This window comes from Miniopterus schreibersii, assembly GCF_964146895.1.
Source record: "Miniopterus schreibersii genome assembly, chromosome: 4".
NCBI lineage: Eukaryota > Metazoa > Chordata > Mammalia > Chiroptera > Miniopteridae > Miniopterus > Miniopterus schreibersii.
Window position 1 is genome coordinate 82,292,483 of NC_138105.1, and position 20,479 is coordinate 82,312,961.

General features: G+C 51.2%; 1 protein-coding gene across 8 annotated transcripts in view; it reads left to right on the forward strand.

Moving 5' to 3' along the window:
- The window catches only part of NDST1 (N-deacetylase and N-sulfotransferase 1), a 54,317-nt gene extending 34,108 nt beyond the window's left edge, over positions 1–20,209 (forward strand). For all 8 annotated transcript variants that reach the window (XM_081134234.1, XM_081134232.1, XM_081134231.1 and 5 more), the window contains 13 exons: positions 479–973; positions 4,024–4,111; positions 4,630–4,784; positions 5,455–5,640; positions 7,645–7,773; positions 8,552–8,734; positions 9,662–9,758; positions 10,982–11,105; positions 13,175–13,349; positions 15,287–15,457; positions 16,118–16,227; positions 17,992–18,094; positions 19,120–20,209. In XM_081134234.1, the coding sequence (XP_080990360.1) occupies positions 479–973; positions 4,024–4,111; positions 4,630–4,784; positions 5,455–5,640; positions 7,645–7,773; positions 8,552–8,734; positions 9,662–9,758; positions 10,982–11,105; positions 13,175–13,349; positions 15,287–15,457; positions 16,118–16,227; positions 17,992–18,094; positions 19,120–19,239 (2,136 nt within the window). In that variant the 3' untranslated portion in view covers positions 19,240–20,209. The remainder of the gene's footprint in view (positions 1–478; positions 974–4,023; positions 4,112–4,629; positions 4,785–5,454; positions 5,641–7,644; positions 7,774–8,551; positions 8,735–9,661; positions 9,759–10,981; positions 11,106–13,174; positions 13,350–15,286; positions 15,458–16,117; positions 16,228–17,991; positions 18,095–19,119) is intronic.
- The last annotated feature ends 270 nt before the right edge of the window (positions 20,210–20,479 follow it).

The following is a 20,479-nucleotide window of genomic DNA, read 5'->3' on the forward strand; positions in this document are numbered from 1 at the left end:
TTTACCGAATTCTCAGTCACATTGTATAGCAGAGGGAACTGAGGCACAGAGAGGTTGTTATGTCACTTGCCCAGGGCCAAGCAGTCTAGTGGTAGAGCCCATACTTTCTGCTGCTGGACCTCTCTGTGATTATGGACAGGTTACTTAGCCTCTCTGGGCCTCGTTCTCCCCATCTGTAAAATGGGAATGATAGCAATGCCTCCATCACAGGGGCCACCGAGGATTACTAGCAGCCCTGCACGCAAAGCACTTGAACCCAGCGCTTGCCTTTGGTAAGGACAGCATACGTGTTAGCTAGTATATTACGTGACAGGTGAAGCTTGGTTTGCATGGGCCAGTTAGCACAGGGCCAGAGATGTGGCGAGCTCTCCATGAAGGTGAGCGACATTACTGTTATTACACACCTGAGATTCCTGGTCCCTTGGGGTTCTGGACATGACAGCTCTGTTTTCCCCTCCCTGTCTCACCTCGACTGCAGGCCAATGAGAACAGCCTGCTAAGTGCGCAGCTCAAGGGCTTCCCCCTGTTCCTGCACTCGAACCTGGGCCTGAAGGACTGCAGCATCAACCCCAGGTCCCCACTGCTCTATGTGACACGGCCCAGCGAGGTGGAGAAGGGCGTGCTGCCTGGCGAGGACTGGACCGTGTTCCAGTCCAACCACTCCACCTACGAGCCAGTGCTGCTGGCCAAGACGCGCTCGTCCGAGTCCATCCCGCACCTGGGCGCCGACGCCGGCCTGCACGCCGCCCTGCACGCCACTGTGGTCCAGGACCTGGGCCTCCACGACGGCATCCAGCGCGTGCTGTTCGGCAACAACCTCAACTTCTGGCTGCACAAGCTCGTCTTCGTGGACGCTGTGGCCTTCCTCACTGGCAAGCGCCTCTCGCTGCCTTTGGACCGCTACATCCTGGTGGACATCGATGACATCTTCGTGGGCAAGGAGGGCACGCGCATGAAGGTGGAGGATGTGAAGGTAGGGCCCAGGCGCCACACCGGTTAGGGCAGGGCCGCCCACCTTCAGACCTTCCTGTACTCCATCAGGACTTTGCCATCTGCATCTCCCCCGCACTGTTAGTCCCCCTTCCTTGGCCAGTTGGTTTAGTTAATTGCCTTATTCGAAGCAAGTATCATTTAAAATTACAGTGGTACCTTGGTTTTCGAACGTCTCCCTTGGCGAACATTTCGGTTTACGAACGCTGTAAACCTGGACGGAAATGCTTCGGTTTTCGAACACGCCTCGGAAGTCGAACATGCCACATGGCTTCCACTGAGGGCAAGATCCTGAGGCCTAGCTGTCGGCTGTTGATCCCTCGGTTTTTGAATGTTTCAGAACTCGAATGGTCTTCTGGAACGGATTACATTCGAAAACCGAGGTAGCACTGTATATTGAAGTATTATTGACTGTGGAGGAATTTTGGATCTGGAGTGTGAAGCTCAAGAATGTATCTGTGGAGGAAGAGACCCAGCCATGGAGACACAGATGGGAACCCAACAGTGCAGGGTTGTTCATCCGCCTTTTAATCCAAACATGATTTTTAACTCTCAAAAATGTTTATGTCAGTGTCAGAGCTCCTACAAAACTCTTAAAACAAGAACTAGAGCTTGAGTCATACACAAGGCATATTTCAACTGAGGTCTGGATAGACAGAGGAATGCCTATGTGTAAGTCGTAGCGTGTTTACCAAACTAAACCCTGTGTGCAGGTGTTTTGTAATCCACGGAGTTTTACACACCACTCACTACTAAAGAGAAGCCTGCAAATTAAGACCATTAAGCAGTCTTTAAAATACAGTTTTCATCTGCTCACTATTTTACTCAAAGTTATTTGCAAAGGAAAGGCCCTCACTAGTGTAAATGGGGAAATCAGTATTGGTTGCCATAAATAGAGAGCAACCAAAACAGTAGCTCCAATGAAAACAAAGCCAGGGGATTAAATTCTGCTGAGATACTACTGCCTCTGACCGCCTGTCCTCTCTTCTAAGGGATTAGCAAGTGTGAGAGACATATTAGCACCAAACCAAGATTTCTTTTTGATGTTAGGGGGATTGGAGAAGAGACTTCCAAGAGGAATGCTTTTCTCCCTGAGTGATTCAGATTGTCTGTGCTGCCTCCATCCTTCTGATTTCACTGTTAGGATTGGCCGTGGGGCCTGGAAGGAAGGCTGGGAGGTGGGAGTGGGGTGGGTTGGGGGTCACCCTCCTGCCTTGGTCAAGAGTAAATTCTCTACTCTTCCTTTCACCTCCCTAGGAGGTGTTGGGGCGCAGGCACTGTCTCGGGAATCAAGATTTGAGTTCAAGTTCCAATTAGACTCTAATTGGGTGACTTGGGCAAGTCCTTTCCCATCTCTGAGCCTTAGCTATAAAATGACAGGTGGGGTAGGTGGGAGGTTTTCAGGCTACTTTCTGACATCCTAGGATTTCACAGAGATGCTGAGGTGAGGTGTGAGGGGGCATGTGCAGACAGCCAGGCTTTGAGCCCTGTGGCTCCAGCTTCCTGGGACAGGGCAGCTTTGCTTTGATCTGCTTTATGAATCATGTTTCCTCCTGAGATTTCACTTAGGACCATCTTCTGGTGGCCCAGCCATGCTGTCTCCTGCCGTAACCTAGGTCTTTCCAGGGTTGACCCCATGAGGAAACCAAGCTCCAGGCTCCAGGCTCACTCTGTCCCCCATGAACCCTGGGGTTGCTCTTGGTTCTTACTTTCCCCATTTTTAGAGTGGGAGGAATGCTAGCAGTTTGTAGCCATTTCTGTAAAAGAATATGAACAGAGGCTCCCTCTGCCATTCGCATAGCTCAGTGCAGACTGCAGCGCACTTCACCAGCCAGGGTCCCTTTTGCCTTAAATGTCCTTGTGAGTCAAAAAGGACAGAGTTGTTTTTTTTTTTTTTCAGTTCCAAGCACAGGCTACACTGAGCCTTTCTTTCAGAGACTGGCGCAGTACTGGCTGTAAGTGCAATTTAAATAACACCAAAAGTAGCTGTTATTCAGGGCTTGGCCAGGGCTAGGCTCTGGGCTCAGGCCTTCCTGTGCATTGCCTCATCGGATCCTCACAGCAGCCCTGTGAGGTGGGCATTGTCGTAAATCCCATTTTACGGAGCAGGGCACTGAGGCTCAGAGACCTGAAGTAACTGCCTGAGGCCACCCAGCTGGAGCGTGTGTGTCTACCGGGCAGTGTGTGGCCATGGTAAGATGCCAGTGGTGGCCCAGGAGGGCCAGGATGTTGAGTCTGCAAAGTGTTCGGGTAGGAGGCCCTTGCAGGTTTCTTAGCAGCCTTGTGTGTCATGCAAGGACGTTTTTTGAGTCTTGACCCCAGAGCACAACTGTACGTTTGTTTCAGAAGTGTCAACACCCTTCATTGACTTGCAAAGCACTGGGCGTGCTGTGCATGGGAACATTGCTTTGCTGGGTGCCCAGTACATCTTTGCAGAGGTCATGGCCCTTTGACATCTGCCTTGCATTCTCCTGTGAGGAGAAATCCTACACATTTGACAGGCAGAGACTTGGAGCTTACAGTGGCAGTGACCACAGACAGACACACGACCCCACCATTTTTCATCATTTACCAAATGTCAGGCAGTTCAACATGCAGTATCTTATTTAATTCTTCCAAGAGCCCCATCAGGGAGATGATATTTTGCCCATTTTACGCTTTGAGAAACAGGCCTGGAGAAGTTACAAAGCCTTCTCAAGGACACACAACAGAGCCGGGCTAGAGTCTAGAGGCTAGGACTTCTCTTGCCAGAAGCCTACTGTAGGTGGCCACACGGGACTGGCTTCATGAGTGTGGGACCTGCGCAGCCACTCAGGGCCCCATGCTCAGAAGGGCCTGTGCAACGTCTAATACTCTGCTGTTGCCTTTTTGACATTCTTAATTTTGGGGTAGGAGTTCCACACTTTCTTTTTCCCCAGGCCCCACACACATTTTGGCTGGTCCTGTAGCTGCAGGACACTTCCAGGCCCTCAATGGGAGGAGCAGGAGCTCCTGGCTTTCCCCTCACCCCTTTCTTTCTCCTGCCTGTTTTAGGCCCTGTTTGATACACAGAATGAACTACGCACACACATCCCAAACTTCACCTTCAACCTGGGCTACTCAGGGAAATTCTTCCACACAGGTAAGTGTGCCTGGCTGTGCCCTCACTAGCAACTTCCAGGGCCTTCACACCCAGACCCTCAGAGCACTGTGCCATGGGGCAGCAGGTGGGCTGATGGGCCACATTAGGGGCACATTTGACCCCTGTACCCCCCAGCCCCTCTAACCAACAGCTCACAGAACAGTCACAGCCGCAGGCAGAGGCCACTGGGGACAGCAACAACAGGATGATGCTCCCATGAGTCTCCCTGGCCTCAGGCTGTGCTGTCCTGGGGAAGCATCCCTCCCTCCTGTCATCCCCTCACCCTCACCTTTTAAAATGATTTGCACTATTTCTACTTGAAAATGTTACTGGATTTTAAGAAATTACAGAAATGTATAGATTTTTGCTCCTGGGCTGTTATGTAGCTCAGGCAACTATTCCAAGCTCTTGGGGTGTGGGGGGGCATGGCCATGTGCCTCCTCCCGTCCCTGCGCACCAGTCCAGGTTAGAGGACCTCGTGGCGGGGGAAGGCTGAGCTGCCTGTGCTTGGGCGGCAGGTACTGACGCGGAGGATGCTGGGGACGACCTGCTGCTGTCCTATGTGAAGGAGTTCTGGTGGTTCCCCCACATGTGGAGCCACATGCAGCCCCACCTTTTCCACAACCAGTCTGTGCTCGCTGAGCAGATGGCCCTGAACAAGAAGTTCGCTGTCGTGAGTAAGATTCCCTACAGGGCAGAGCCGGGAGGGGTAGGGGCTGGGCTGGGGTCCGACTGTCAGCCTCTGGCTGCTTTCACAGTGTGGTCTGACAGCTTTTTATTAACATCTTTATAGCCACTGTTTCATGGAACCCTCCCAGAGACCCCAAGAGGCAGGTATCGATAGCCTTATTTTTAGACAAGAAAGCAAAGCTCAGGGAGGTCACACCAGCTAATGAGAGTCCAGCCAGGACTCAAACCCAGGCCTGTTTGTTTCCTGAGCTCAAGCTCTTCTCTTCAGGCTAGAACGGGAGGCTCCAGAAAGCTGGAGGAGGTGCTCAGCCAGGAGGGAATGAGGCCTGGTGCTAGCTCAGCCTGGGCCCACCAGCCAGTTTGAGGCTCAGGGAGGCAGGAAAAGCCCCATCTTGTTCCCCACTCCCGGGTGCTGGAGGGCAGGACACTGGGCTGAGAGCTAGAGTCAAGCTTGGCCAGTCCTTTACTTGGAGACTCTGAGCACATCCCCTTCCCTCCCAGGCCTCAGTTTCCCTATCTGTACCACCAGGGCTTGGACCCACTGCCCTGCTGCTCTAGCTTCTGATTTCTCTCTCCCGTCCTGCAAAGGGGAAATAAGGCCCCAAGGGGGACAGACCATCACGCTTACCCTGCTCTGGCCCTCCTCTCCCCAGGAGCACGGCATTCCCACAGACATGGGATACGCAGTGGCGCCCCATCACTCGGGCGTGTACCCTGTGCACGTGCAGCTGTACGAGGCCTGGAAGCAGGTGTGGAGCATCCGAGTAACCAGCACAGAGGAGTACCCCCACCTGAAGCCGGCCCGCTACCGCCGTGGCTTCATCCACAACGGCATCATGGTGAGTGGGCCCTGCAGCTGCGGGCGGGTGTGCACACACTGACCTGGGAAGCACAGTTTTGGTGATTTGGTTGGGGGTTTCAGGCCACTTTCTGCTTCCTCCTCTGCCATCTGAGGCTCTCAGCTGCTGGTCTGCCCCTTTCATGGGCTCCTTTTTAGCTGTGGTGATGGGGTAAACATTCTTTAAAGAGACAGGCCTCTGTCTCTCATTTGTTCACTTAAAATTGTTCATGAGTTTCAACTGTGCACCTCTTTTCTAGGCACTGGGGATACAGAAGTCCCTGCCCTCGTAGACCTGACATTCTAGTGGCAGGAGACAGTGTGCTCATAAATAAGTAAAGTAACGGTCAGATGGCGACAAGTGCCGTGAAGAAAAATTAAGCAGGGCAGGGAGGGTGGAGCGCGGGGCAGGGGAGAGGATGCGCTGGTTTAAGTAGGGGAGGACCTTCCCGGGAGTGAGCCCTGCGGCCATGTGAGGGAAAACATTCAAGGCAGAGAAAGCAAGTTCTCAGCCCCGAGGAGGGCTTGTCGAGTGTGTTTGAGGACCAGCTAGGAAACCAGTGTGGCTGGAGGGGAGCGAGTGAGGGGCAGGTAGCAGGAGATGAAGTCAGAGGGGTGATGGGCCAGATGGTGCGTGAAGGAGTTGTGGGATGCACTTTAGCTTTTAGTCTGAGATGGGAAGGTTTTGAATGGCGTGCTGTTAGTATCTGACATATTTTAAAAGGATTTCCATCATTTTAGCTGTTTTGTGGAGTAGAGACTGTTGGGGACAAAGTGGGAGACAGGAGATCAGTTAGGAGGTGCAGTCTTCCAGACAAGAGATGGTGGTGGCTTGGACCAGGATGCAGTGTTGGAACGGGATCAGATTCTGGACTTACTTAGAAGTTAGAGCCAGCAGGATCCGCTGATGAGTTGGATGTTGGGTGTGGGAGACAGATGAATCAAGGATGACTCCAGGGTTTTTGGCCTGAGCCACTGGAAGGATGAGTTGTCAGCCCAGATGGAGCAGCAGTGGGGAGGCTAGGTTCTTCCATCCATCCATCCATCCATCCATCCATCCATCCATCCATCATCCATCCATCCATCATCCATCCATCCATCCATCCATCCATCATCCATCCATCCATCCATCATCCATCCATCCATCATCCATCCATCCATCCATCCATCCATCCATCCATCCATCCATCATCCATCCATCCATCCATCATCCATCCATCCATCCATCCATCATCCATCCATCCATCCATCCATCCATTCGCCAACCCACAAACCTTCTCAGTACCAGGTACTAGAATTAACTCCAGGATGAGGTGGTGACAAAACAGGAGAGCCTGGCTGGGTGTGGCTCAGCAGTTGAGCGTCGACCTAGGATCCAGGCGATTGGGGTTTGATTCCCTGTCAGGGCACATGCCCGGGTTGTGGGCTCGATCCCCAGTCAGAGGCATGTGGGAGGCAGCCGATCAATGACTCTCTCATCATTGATGTTTCTCTCTCTCTCCCCCTCTCCCTTCCTCTCTCTGAAATCAGTAAAGGTATATTAAAAAAAAAAAAAAAAAGGAGAGTTATCTGCTCTCTTGGAGCCCACAGTTTCATGGGAGAAGACAGATAATACACGGTTAAACTAATGTGTGACCAAGAGTGCTACCAGGCATCTAATGCTGGTACAGGAGTGGCAGAGCGTGACTGGGAGAGCTGCTGCAGACAGGGTCAGGGACCCTCACTGTGCAAACAGACCAAGTCTCCAGAAACATTATCAGTAGCCCATCTCTGTTACTTTTGAGTCTGCTCATTTCGTACAGAGAATAGCAGTGAAGTTTGTAAAATAGCCCGGCCTGTGGGCTCACCTGAGAGTGTCATTGGCTGTGGGTCTTTGTGGGAGAAGACCCCCAAGGATGGGGGCTGTGCTATCACATAGGGGACACCCTGACTGTTCTGAGAAAGAGTCCTCCCACTGCCATCCATTCCTGGAAGTGCCATAGCTCCTCTCTGCCTCCATCCCTAGGTCCTTCCTCGGCAGACCTGTGGCCTCTTCACACACACCATCTTCTACAATGAGTACCCTGGTGGCTCCAGTGAGCTGGACAAGATCATCAATGGGGGCGAGCTCTTCCTCACTGTGCTCCTCAATCCTGTGAGTGCTTCACAGCCTCGGCTAGTGGTTAGGAGTCAGGCCTCCCGGGGCCTAGGGAGCAGGGGGTGTAAAGCAGGTGTGAGGGTCTGGAATTGGGAAACCCACTCTCCAGCCTTGGCTCTATCCCTGCTCTGCAGTGTGGCCCTGGGCGGAGAATCTGAGCTTTCTTTTTTCCTTTTATACTTTTGCACTTCAGTATAATAGTGTTAGAATACTAGACCCATGCTCTCTCTCCAGTCTTGGTGTGTGTGTATAAATATATAAATACATGTTAATATACATAGTAAACTAGTAATATATTAGAGTGTATATAAACTATATATAATATATTTAGTCTACTCACCTGAGCTTTCTGGGCCTCTCTTTCCTTATCTGTAAAGTGGAAATAATCCTTCATGTTTTAATATAGGTATCAAGATGTTAAATAGATGTCAAGTGGTGGTGGTATTTAGTTTCATGGGATAACTGAATATTCCTTATCTTCCAAACATGACACTCCACCACACCACCAAAAAAATAAAACAGGACACCCGAATAACTGCGCAGTAGGTCAGCTCCCCATTTCAGGGCTGTAATAGTTGGTAGTCAGCCAGATCTGCATTCCCCTGGCTGTGTCCACCCCAAGATCACACTGCGAATTTGTTTACGGCCCCGATGAACCTTGGACTGGTCATCGAATGGCCCTTCAACCTGAAGCAAGACCAGAAGATTGGAAGTGGGTTGAAGGCAGCTCAGAAGCTGACCAGCCCCTGCCTCCCACCTCCCTCTCCTGGAGCAGATCAGCATCTTCATGACACACCTGTCCAACTACGGGAATGACCGCCTGGGCCTGTACACCTTTAAGCACCTGGTGCGCTTCCTGCACTCCTGGACCAATCTCCGGCTGCAGACGCTGCCCCCCGTGCAGCTGGCCCAGAAGTACTTCCAGATCTTCTCTGAGGAGAAGGACCCACTCTGGCAGGTGGGTAGTGGGTAGGAGCTTGGAGGCCTGTCCAGGGCTGGAATGCCCATTGCTTACAGGCGCACACTTCAGACATGGGCTCAGGGGCTCAACCCTCACACCCTCAGCCTCTCTCTCGAGTGTAAACTCAGGTGCACATTTGCTCCTCAGCATGGGTGCACTCACTTTTTCTCATGCATATGTGTGTGTATACCTCCCACACAGACCTCTAAGCATGCACACTCATGCACAGCCTCTGAAAACGCAGCAGCACGAAATCGTAAGCGACTGTGATGTAGGTGACCATAGAAAGCAACTGCCCGGCCTGGTCAGACTCTCAGTGTTTTCTGCCCTCCTCACTCCAGCAGGTCCTGAGCCGTGGGAAAGGGGACTTGTTGGAGGGTGAAGGAGGACAGTTCTTGGGGGAGTCTACCCCTCGGGACTGTCAAAAACTAGAAACTGAAGCTGGAATTAATGACATGCTCTTAGCTCAGACCAGAGGTCCGCAAACTTTGACCCCAGTCTATTTTTGTAAGTACAGTTTTACTGAGACCCAGCCGCACCCATTCTTGCACTTACTGTCTGCCAGCTTTCAAGCTACAACAGTGGAGTTGAATAGTTGCTACAGAGACTGGAGAGTCCCCAAGCCTAAAATGTTTATTAAACATTTCAAAAGATTTACTAAACTTTATAGTAAAAGTTTTTGACCCCTGGTTGAGACTATCTCAGGCAGTTAAACTCACCAAGCACTTGTGAGTTCCTGTGTGTGCCAGACACTGTGCTGAGCATTTTGCTAGGACTGACCAGAAATGGTCCCTGCCTGCCAGCAGCCCAGTGTCCCGACATGGGGATACAGTTAGGGCTGAAAGAGCTACAAGTCCATGTGCAATGGGAGTCCATTCATCGGGTTCTTGAGCCCCCCTAACATCCCTTCCACTGTTGTTTTAGGACCCCTGTGAGGACAAACGCCACAAAGACATTTGGTCCAAGGAGAAGACGTGTGACCGCTTCCCAAAACTCCTCATCATCGGCCCCCAGAAAACAGGCAGGTCTCTCCACTCCACCAGCCTCCCCCACTGCCCACTGTCTCAGCCACAGAATTCTGGGGACTACCTTGCCCTGGTCCCATTCCCCGATAACCTTCCCCTCTTTCCCAGGAAGTAGGAATAGAGTTGGGGTGAACATGAGTTGCCTATCAGTGTGGGGATGGGAACAGGGTGGAGGGTACACAAGGAATTCTTCAATGTGTCCTGAACCACAGCTTCAAGGAGCTCTCCTGTGTCCTGGGAGTCTCCAAGTCTAGGCAGAGAAGCCCAGATCAGCTGCTCGGCAGGTGCAAGCAGTGCCAGGCAAGACTGGTTCAGTGCAGAGAGGACTTTGATCCCTTGGTCATGTGATCAGTTAGTCATGTTTGCCAGAGTACAGGAGGGAAAAGTGGTTGCTAAGTATTTGCGAGCCACACTCTATAAGGCACAAATGGATATTCTCATTTTGTAGCAAAACACTGGAGGCTCAGAGAAGTTAAGTGACTTCCTCTAATACATTCATTTAGGAAGTGGCAGATCCAGGTCTTGAACCGTGGTCTCTGTGACCCGAGGTAACAATCTTAATCACCAAAGTCTAAAGTCTCCTGTGCTGGGGCCTCTCATTATAGCGTGTTAACCAGAGGTTCACACACAGGAAAGGAGTGAACTCTCTGAAGGAGGAGGGGGTAGGTCCCGTGCTGTCGAATAGGGGAGGGGGTGTGCATGAGGGCACCCAGAAGAAGAGGCATTGGAGCCAGATTTCTTAGCCCTTTAAGAATTTCACATTAACACACTGGAGGGTCTGGGGCTCCCTTTTCTTTGAGCTCCTCCCAATTTCCAGAGAGAACAGAGGCCCAGAACTAGAAGGGCCCAGCATAAACCTAGATCTAGTTCTGGGATTGTGAGGAGGCTGTCATGAGTTGGATGTGGCCACTGGAGTACAGTGGTGAGAAGGATTTTGAGGCCAAGTCCCCATCTAATGATGAAGAATCCTGTGGTGGATTAGTGATGTCTGCAGTGGGTGCAGGAGTTGGGGTGTCACCTGCATGCCATGTATTTGCCATCCTGGATTTAGTGTAATTCCTTCATTGTATAGATGTGGAAACGAAGCCCCAGAGAAGGGGAGGGACTATCCCAGTATCTCGCAGTGAATAGTGGAGAGCTAGAACTGGAACCCAGGGTTCAGACTCCATCTTTGTGTTGGGGGCCGGGCCCTGGTCTCAGCCTCCTTCCATCCCCGCAGGCACCACGGCCCTCTACCAGTTCCTGGGCATGCACTCGGACCTCAGCAGCAACTACCCCAGCTCGGAGACCTTTGAAGAGATCCAGTTTTTTAACGGCCACAACTATCACAAAGGCATTGATTGGTGAGTGGGCCTTTCTGTCCACAGCAGGAGGGGAAGCCTGTCGAAGAGCCTGCCTGGGAGGAGTCCACTGTGGCCACAGCAGGAAGCAGCTGGTGCTTGCTCACACACAGTTTAAGTTCCTGCAAACAGGGACAGAGCGTGGTGACGCTAGAGTCATGGTGTTGGAGCCTTGTCATGGATGGGACACTCGACGGGGAAGCCCTTTGCCCTTCTGCATTATTGCTCGGGGTCAGAGGCTGCTGGAAGGCAGAGTCCAGCCCTTCCCTTGCTTGCACAGAAACATCCTGAGTCCCAGAGGAGGACAGGAACTCTTTCAAGGTCCCGAGAGCTGGACACAGGGCAGGGGCTAAAATCCAAGTGTTCTGACCCGGGAGCTTGCCTGTCCCACTGTGTTTGGCTGACTAGAGAGCCAGAGTGTTCCTGTGGGTCCTTTAGAGGCAGCTCGCTAGCCTTCAGGGAGTCGCCTAGGGAGGTGGTTAATATAGCAGCTTCCTACCAGAGGTTACCTTGGGGTGTAGGCGCAGTGTGGAGATGGTTTTATGTTCTGATTTTTCAGTTTGCATCTTTCTCTACTGTTTTTCTTATCTTATACATGTGTTCCTCTTGTTTATTATTTTTATGTCAGTGGTTTACCGAGGTGGAGAGATTATGGCCATTCTTCTGGGGGGGGGTTTGGTATTTTTCTGTGTGTATTTCTCATCTGTTTACCTACTTACCTACCTGTCCCTCCATATATATCTCTAATATGTGTACAACCTTTTATCTAAGAAACCTACTGTGGCCCTCACTGGTGTGGCTTAGTTGGTTAAGCATCGTCCAAGCATCGTCCCGCGCACCAAATGGTCGCTGATCCATTCCCGGTCAGGGCACATGTCCGGGTTGTGAGCTTGATCCCCGGTCAGGATGTGTGTGGAGATAGCCAGTCGATGTTTCTCTCTCTCCCTGTCTCTCCCTCTTTCTTTCCCCCACCCTCAAAAAATCAATAAAAACATATTTTTTAAAAAATGAAAATTAAAAAAAAACAAGCCTATCGTGGCCAGATGTATTATTGGAAGTCAGCGTTTTTCAGATTGCAGAGGTGATGTGCTGTGACAACATATCTTTAGCAGCACCGTCAGCAGGGTCTGGGGCAGCACCCCATTAGCAAATACATCAATATGTCTGTGGCAAAGTATGTAAATATTTATACCAAGTAAGATTAATGGCAGGTTTTGCTGCCAAATGGCTCTGCTACAAACATAGGGGGAAAGCCTCTGTTTTCAGAGCTTTCTTGATTTAAGTATTACAATGGATTGTAGACAGAAAGATGCACTTTATGAAGAAAATTCAGAAAGAGAAAAGAGAGAGAGAGAGAGAGAGAAAGTGCAATTTCTCAGCCCCATTCCCCAAATTTTGATTTTGTAGATATTGTAGGGTGGTTGCAGGAACCTCACAAGTTCCCAGGTGGTTCTGATGAAGGACACCCCTGGGACCACCCTGGAGAACTCCTGTCTCACTGGTTAGAGTAGGGAATCCTACACTTTGATTAGGGTGAGGCTTGTTTGTGGGCTTTGGTTCCCATGAATCCCTGAAAATGTACCTCTATTTTTCATGAGTAGGCGCCCCTATTGGGAGTCTGGAGTGTTCATTTCATTTTCTGAGGGGTTTTCAACCTATAAATAGTACTAAAGGATTCATGTGGATGGTCGTCACTCCGGGTGGGATTTGGGAGGTTCTTTCAGAAAGCTGGCCACTCCGAGTCCCAGCTCGCCCCCTAGTGGCTGTTTACTGTCAGTTTTACTCTGGGAGCATCTGTTTAGGATGGAGACACAACTTCCCATGCCTGTAACCCATATCACACCCATAAGTCTTCAGATCCTTTTCGCCTCAAGGATTTCCAGAAAGGGAGAGTGCCAAGTGGCCATTCCTCTAGAATCCCTGCCAGGAGCGAGTTCTTGCTTGGCTGGGAGCGATGTGCCCTGCTTGCTTTCGGAAGTGCGACCCCCAGCGATACCTGTCCTCTGTGCGGTATCCCTCAGGCCCCTCCTCCTGAGTCTTGACTGTGAGCACCCCCTCTGGGCTTCCTGCAGGTACATGGAGTTCTTCCCCATCCCCTCCAACACCACCTCTGACTTCTACTTTGAGAAAAGCGCCAACTACTTTGATTCTGAAGTGGCACCCCGGCGGGCAGCCGCCCTGTTGCCCAAAGCCAAGATCCTGACCATCCTCATCAACCCAGCAGACCGGGCCTATTCCTGGTACCAGGTGAGCTGGGCTGGGGCAGGGCCCTGGGTGGGGCCTGGGGCTCTGTCTGCTACTCAGCTACTCATTCATTCAACAAATATTTACTAATCATCTGCTGTGTGCCCTCGCTGGGCTCCTGGGATGTGGTGGTGGGTAAGAATAGAGTCCCACCTCCACAGTGCTGCTCGCCTGGTGGAAGAGACAGGCAGAAATCCTAGGTGAATCCCAGCCAACAGTTCCCTGCCCACCCTCCTAGCTCGGTCTGGGGTCCTGTCTCATTCTGACACCAATAAGAGGTGGAGGCTGGTCCTACTTTGATTTGGTGAACAGTGATCTGGGCTGATACTAACTGTGGCTCCTCACTGGACACTGGGAGGGGATAGGGGCAGGAATTCAGAGGACAGGGTATAGGACCTGCCATTGTTAGTAGAGGATGCAAATGCCTGATCAGGTAAGGAAGTCACCTGGACTGCATCCATGCCAGAGCAAGTATGACTCCTAGTCCTTCCTTGACTATGTGAGAACTAGAACTTTCTTTCATTTTGATAGCCTGACTTAATTTCTTCTGAGTACCATTCCACTGGGCTTGGGCCTTTTGGGGGGTTTCCTCCCCTGCCTGCCATGTGCTAGGGTCTTGGGCATACCTGGTCTACCAGCCAGTCCAGAAAGGCCTCCTTGGGCCACTTTAGGCAGCTCCTTGTCACCTTCTGAGCCTATTCACCTGGGTGCTCTTGGTGGCTGTCTCTTCTCTGGGGCTTTGCTGTGTCCACAGTAACTGGCAGGGGGCCAGCTACAGATCCCCTTTGCTCTCTGGTCCCACAGACCTCTCCTTTTATTCTGAGCTGGGAGTGTGGAGGCAGATGAGGGTCCCCCTAGCCGGCAGGTCCCTGATGTCTGGACCATGGGAATTCAGCAGATGCCGATGGCCCATGGCATTATTTTAGGTGGCTTAAACCTAGTGTTTTTCCCCTTCCAGTTCTTTCCCAATCCTTCTGTCTTAGTCTGCGCGGGCAGTCATACAAAACATCATAGACTGGGTGGCTTAAACAACAGAAATTAACTTCTCACAGTTTTGGAAGCTAGAAGTCCAAGATCAAGGTGCCACCAATATACGTCCTGGTGAGAGTGCTCTTCCCGGCTTTTAGACAGCCGCCTTCTCACTGTGCCCTCACTGGCCGAGAGAGAGCAGTGTGCTGTCTGGTGTCTCTTCTTACAGGGGTGCTAATTCCATCACAAGGGCCCCACTGTCCCCACCTCCATCTCAACCTCATTACCTCCCAAAGATCCCCTCTTAAATATTATCACATTAGGGGTTAGGGCTTCAGCATATAAAGTTGGGGAGGGGGCAAACATTCAGTCTAGAACACCTTCTGATTTCTATAAAGGAGAAATTCTTAATTTGGCGTAAATGGCACTTAAGTCCTTTCTAACACTGCTAGGCTGTGTCTTCAACAAAAAGTGCTAGCTTTGGGGGCAGGGCCTATAACAGGTGTTTGCATCTAGCTGGGTTTGAGGACATTGCATTATTTTTATTGTATTTTTGAACTTTCTATGTGCCACAACTACTCTAGTTTTCCATTTAAGGAGGGGATAGTGGGTTTTACTTAGAAATAACTATGTGAATAAGAAAGATGAGTCAACATAAAGAAAAGTGTGTTGACATTGGCACCTGCAGGTGGTTTGTGGATGTTGGAGGAATTACAGAGATGGTGTGCAAATTATCACCATTTGGAAACCCTGATCTAGTACAGCTCATGTCTGGCAAAGATGAGGAAGCTAGGGCTCGGAGGGGCTAGTGACTTCCCTGAGGTCAGGTGACGTGTAACAGAGGCACGGCTTGAACCCAGCACACCTTGTCTCAGCCCAGGGCTTCTGGCGACCTCATGGCTGCTCTCCCACTAAAGCTGCTTCCTCTGTGCCTTCCAAGTGACATGCTGAGCCTCTCCCCTTGTCCGTAGCACCAGCGAGCCCACGATGACCCAGTTGCCCTGAAGTACACCTTCCACGAGGTGATCACAGCTGGGTCCGATGCGTCCTTGAAGCTGCGTGCCCTCCAGAACCGCTGCCTGGTCCCTGGCTGGTACGCCACTCACATTGAGCGCTGGCTCAGCACCTTTCACGCCAACCAGGTAGCCACCTGTCCCTCACCCTGAGGAGGGCAGTCACAGTACCACCTTGCTGTGATTAGAAAAGAGCCTCAAAACCTCTTCCACCAGTCATGGGGCTGGAAATTCCATCCCTGGAGTTAGACCTTTGGGCTCCTCCAAGGTTTCAGTGGTGTTTATCCCAGGGTTGATGTGTGAGAATTCCCCAAGTCCTTGTCCCATCACAACAGGGTCTGTTATTCCTAAGGGGACCCAGAAAGCCCTGGAGTAGGTCCCTGGGAGGGGGCTGGGGGGTATGGTGATGGAGGGAGAGCCTGATTGGAGAGGTAGGCAGGGCCAGATCATGTGACACATTTTAGGAAAACTTGATGCACTTAGGAGAGTGACATTTGGGCCAGAAGCTTGGGGAGAGGCCAGAGAGGGATGTTGCAGAGATGGGAGGGGTGGGCTTACAGTCTAGGAAAGGATGACATCAGTCAGGGGAAGCTGACAGAGACCAAGGAGTTAGGCTGCAGGGGACCAAGGTTCAGGGACACCTGCCATTCAAAGGTGGAGGAGGAAACATTCTTCAGAGTGTGGGGATCCTAGTTTGTAACCACAGCCACTGACCCAGAAAACGGGGGGCCCGTCTGTTCTGGAGTGAAAACAGGTCAAATCACACTTCTCCCTTGTCTTGTTTTCCAGATTCTGGTCTTGGACGGCAAACTGCTGCGAACAGAACCTGCCAAAGTGATGGACACAGTGCAAAAGTTCCTTGGGGTGACCAAAACTATTGACTACCACAAAAAGTTGGTGTGAGTGTTGCCTTGGCCTTTAAACGGGGGGTGGGGGTTGGGGCAGTGAGGGGGGTGGGATTTCCTGAGCAGGCACCTGGGCCAAAAAGCCCAAAGGGTTGAGTGATTATGGGAGAGACACAGGTTAATTAGCACCAACCAGTGTGAGAAAGTATGCACGTCCTTGATGGCAGTTTAGCAGAAAAGATAATATTAGGATGATTTGAGTCATTTATAAAGGTATTGACGCAAGAAAAAGGGAGGTGATGAATCTGTTTTACTCTGTTCAGTCCCACTCCTAGGATATTCTTTTCAGTCTGGGCCGAACATTTTCAGAGTGTTTAAGTAGACAAACAATAAGCAGCCCCAATTCCCACACGGGCTTTTTAGTATTAGATTATGACTTAAATATAATTTCAGGAAAAGGAAACTACAAATATCGTCTATGGCTAATAATCCCAGTCATTCAGAACCCAGTGCAGGTGTGCAGATAGTGCCCTCTCCAGATGAGTAAATGCCAGCTTGTGCGGCAGGATCTCAGGGCTGGGGAAGGGCCGTCTTCCAGTGCTATGTCACAGACAAGTGACACCCTCAGCTGGATTAGGGGGTCTCAGGAGGAAGAATAAAGCCACCTGCCCTGGCCACCTTCTTAGGACATCTCGCAGCAAGAATGTTGCCTCCCACTGTCTTGGAAGTTGAAGGTGGGGAAAGGAAGTCAGTCCTTCACTTTGAGGCAAAAAGGAGAAGCAGCTAAGGGTGTGGGCTGTGACATCAGAGATGCCTGGGCTAGGACCTTGGATCCATGACTTCTTTAGCTGTGTCACCTTGAAAAAATGTCTTAGCTCCTTCAAGCCTCACTTTAGTCACCTGTAAGTTGGGGATAAGGGTAATAATTCCTACCCCCCAAGGGTCACTGTGTTGAATGAAAGCATGCACGTGGAGCTCTAAGCTCAGTGCCTGGCATGTAGTGATGCTGCTATCATCATCATCACCGTCATCACCATCATCATCATCACCATAGTCTATCCCTACCCCGTGGCCCATTCAGAAATCCCTATTTCCTTCACCTGCCAAATGTGAATTCTATTTTCCCTGCTATCCTCACGTCCACAAATCTAATAGTTCCTCATCTGGGGCTGAATTCTGATACCAGTATGCCTCCCTTCCCCGTGATAGCTTCAGATCTCATCTCCCAAAAATGCCCTCGAAGGCCCAGCATGACTTCAAATCCTGAAGGTCGTCTTGTGCTGTCATTTCTGAAATTCACTCCAAAAAATTAAACTTCCCAGTGATGGACATGCATAAATACAACTGCAGTTATTACATTTCTTCAAAAAAATTCAATTAATTAAAAACAGACAAACAAGCAAAAAAACAGAAGAACCTTACTAAACTTTCCCCACATTGGATTCTTGGGTAAAGGAGTGTTGCTTACCTCTGGGCTGGAGAATGCTCAGGAGAGGTTTCTGGGAGTCGTGAAGGCAGGGAGTGCTCAGGTTAGGATTGCTGCAGGAACTGGGGCTGCCCGCCAGGAGAAGGGAAGGCTCAGGGCCTGTGAGCCGTCATCGGCTGGGAAGAAGGGGGGCCTGGTGGAGTCAGGGACAAAACCTGGGCCAACAGATGCAAGTATCAGCCCCCCACAACCTGTGGGCTCCAGAGTGTGCACAGGGGAGTGGATTCCATGGTGTCCTAGACTGCCAGTCCTGGGCTCTGTGGGCATTGCCTTAAGCGGGAAGGAGGTGAGCCAGGCCAGCTCACATCCACAGGCTTTTCCCACCTCCACAGGTTTGATCCAAAGAAAGGATTTTGGTGCCAACTGCTCGAAGAAGGAAAAACCAAGTGTCTGGGCAAAAGCAAGGGCCGGAAATACCCAGAGATGGACTTGGATGTAAGTGGTTGACGCGCTGCCCGCAGCAGCTGGATTAATGGACGGGGTCCCTATACTGGGGGGAGCTTCTCTCCCCTTCACCCTACACCCAGCACGTTAATGGATGGCACTTTTTGGATGGTACTCTTAAGAGGAGGAAATGTGGGTTGGGTTGTGGTGGATCAGAATTGATTTAATCAAATGGGTATTACCGTCTACTGAGGGCTGAAAGCTACGGGGCTTTGAGGATAATCAAGCATGTTCTTTGCCTTCAAAGGGAGGCAAAGTCTAGGAGGGAAATGAGCCACTCACACCAGTGAGTAGAAAACAAGACAGGAAGTGCTTCATGCAGTAGGAGACGTCCCCACCAGCGCTTTGGGAATTAGGGTTAGGGTTAGGGCAAGAGGGGTCTCTGCAGTTGGGCCTGGAAGGGTGGGGCCCATTGGGACCTATGGCAGGGAAGGATGAGGCATTCTTGGGGAGAAGGGCAGGTAACAAGGATATAGGGGAAAGTCATACTCTGTGACTCCTTATGTTTGCCTTTCCCCTTGGTTGTTTTTTTGTTTTTTTAAATCCTCACCTGAGGATATTTTTTCATTGCTTTTCAGAGAGAGTGGAAGGGGGGGAGAGAGAAACAGACAGACAGACATCTATGTGAGACAGACACATTGATTGGTTGCCTCCCGCACACACCCTGACTGGGGCCAGGGATGGAGCCTGCAACCAAAGTATGTGCCTTGGCCGGAATCGAGCTCGGGACCCTTCAGTCTGTGGGCCGACGCTCTAACCACTGAGCCAAACTGGCTAGGGCTTGCCCCTGGTTTTGATTAATTCTCTCATTTCTAACACAAGAATTTTGACCTTGTGTGCTATATTTTGGTACTCTTCCTATGTAGGAGTTTTCTTTTGGAGGCTACCACTTTGAAGAAGACTGTGAATTAATAATAGGCATATGGGATGGTGCCAGCAGAATGGTGGTTTTAAAGAGGAGGGGTCATTTTTGAGTCCCCACATCACCCAGATCTGAGTTTTTCTTCCTGTTACAGTCCCGCGCCTTCCTGAAGGACTATTACCGGGACCACAACATCGAGCTTTCCAAGCTGCTGTACAAAATGGGCCAGACACTGCCCACCTGGCTGCGGGAGGACCTCCAGAACACCAGGTAGCTGTGGCCACCACAGCCAGACTGAACATTTGTGATGGCAGGGACGTCCTGCCGCACGCTGAGCCAGACTGACCTGACGAATGGGGAGCTGGGCCCGGGCTGGCCAAGCACTTCTGAGCAATACTCTGCCGAGGCCCAGGCAGGGCCAGGAGAAGCCCAGGCAGGTCCTCAGCACCGCCGAGCATCCAGCGCTGGGTCTGTGGCCTCTAGGACCTCCTTAGCCACCAGAGGTCCATCCCATTCACAGCCTTTCATGGGGAGGCCACTTCCTGGTAGGAGGGGGTCCGTGAGACTCTCTTTCTGTCCTTCACTGTGTTCTACCAACCATACCCTCTCCTTCGTCCCACCACTCCCTGCCCCAGCAGGGTACTCCCTCAGTGTTAGCTGCCATATTTTCCCTGTCCTTCAGACAGTAAGGGAGAAGAGCCCAGCTGGGCCTTTTGCCAAACCAGGGAGAGACTGGACGTTTCCCTGTTTCGAGCCAGGCCCTTCCAAGGGCTCAGCCGGGTACCAGAGTCGGGCACTAGGCTGGAAGCGAGGGTAGTACCTCCGGAGAACTCTAAACTTCCACACACATTCTGGTTCATACTTTTGCATCTCACCCGCCCTTTTGCGGGAAAGGATCGTTGATTCCTACAGTATCCACCCAGTCCTCAAGGCCGCCTCCAGGGCCCGGGGCACTGCCATGCCGTTGGACCCGGAGACCTAGGCCTCAGTCCCACCCCCTTTCACCCTGGGGTATGACACGCGTGGTGTTTCCTGTGGTAAAAGACTGAGGCGGGCGGTTCAGGAGTCTGCAGTATACATGTTCCAGTGTACATACATTGTCCCCATGCCTACCCAGCCCCAGTCCCGGCCGACCCGGCAGAGCTGGGGAGACTGCCACCCACAGCTTTGCCCAGCGGCCTGTGGCTGAGGGTTCCTAGAGGCCCCCTTAACCTCCCCAATACTAAGAAGCTAAAGTATTTTAATATTTTGTTGTTTTTTTTCTTGGTGCCAGAGTTTATACTTTGGGTGCTGGGGTCGCACTGTGTTATATATATATATATATATATAATTTGTATATATATATTATATTTTTTTTTGGTTGGGTTTGTTTTTAATTCAGTCATACAAAATGGTGGAAAGACCCAGTCCCAAAGGGTGTCATATCTCCATGCACGAAAATGAGATGGCAGGGAGGGGGCATCATGTGTCATGGGCCTCAGGGAGACAGTAAGGATGTTCCCTGGGAGAGCTCT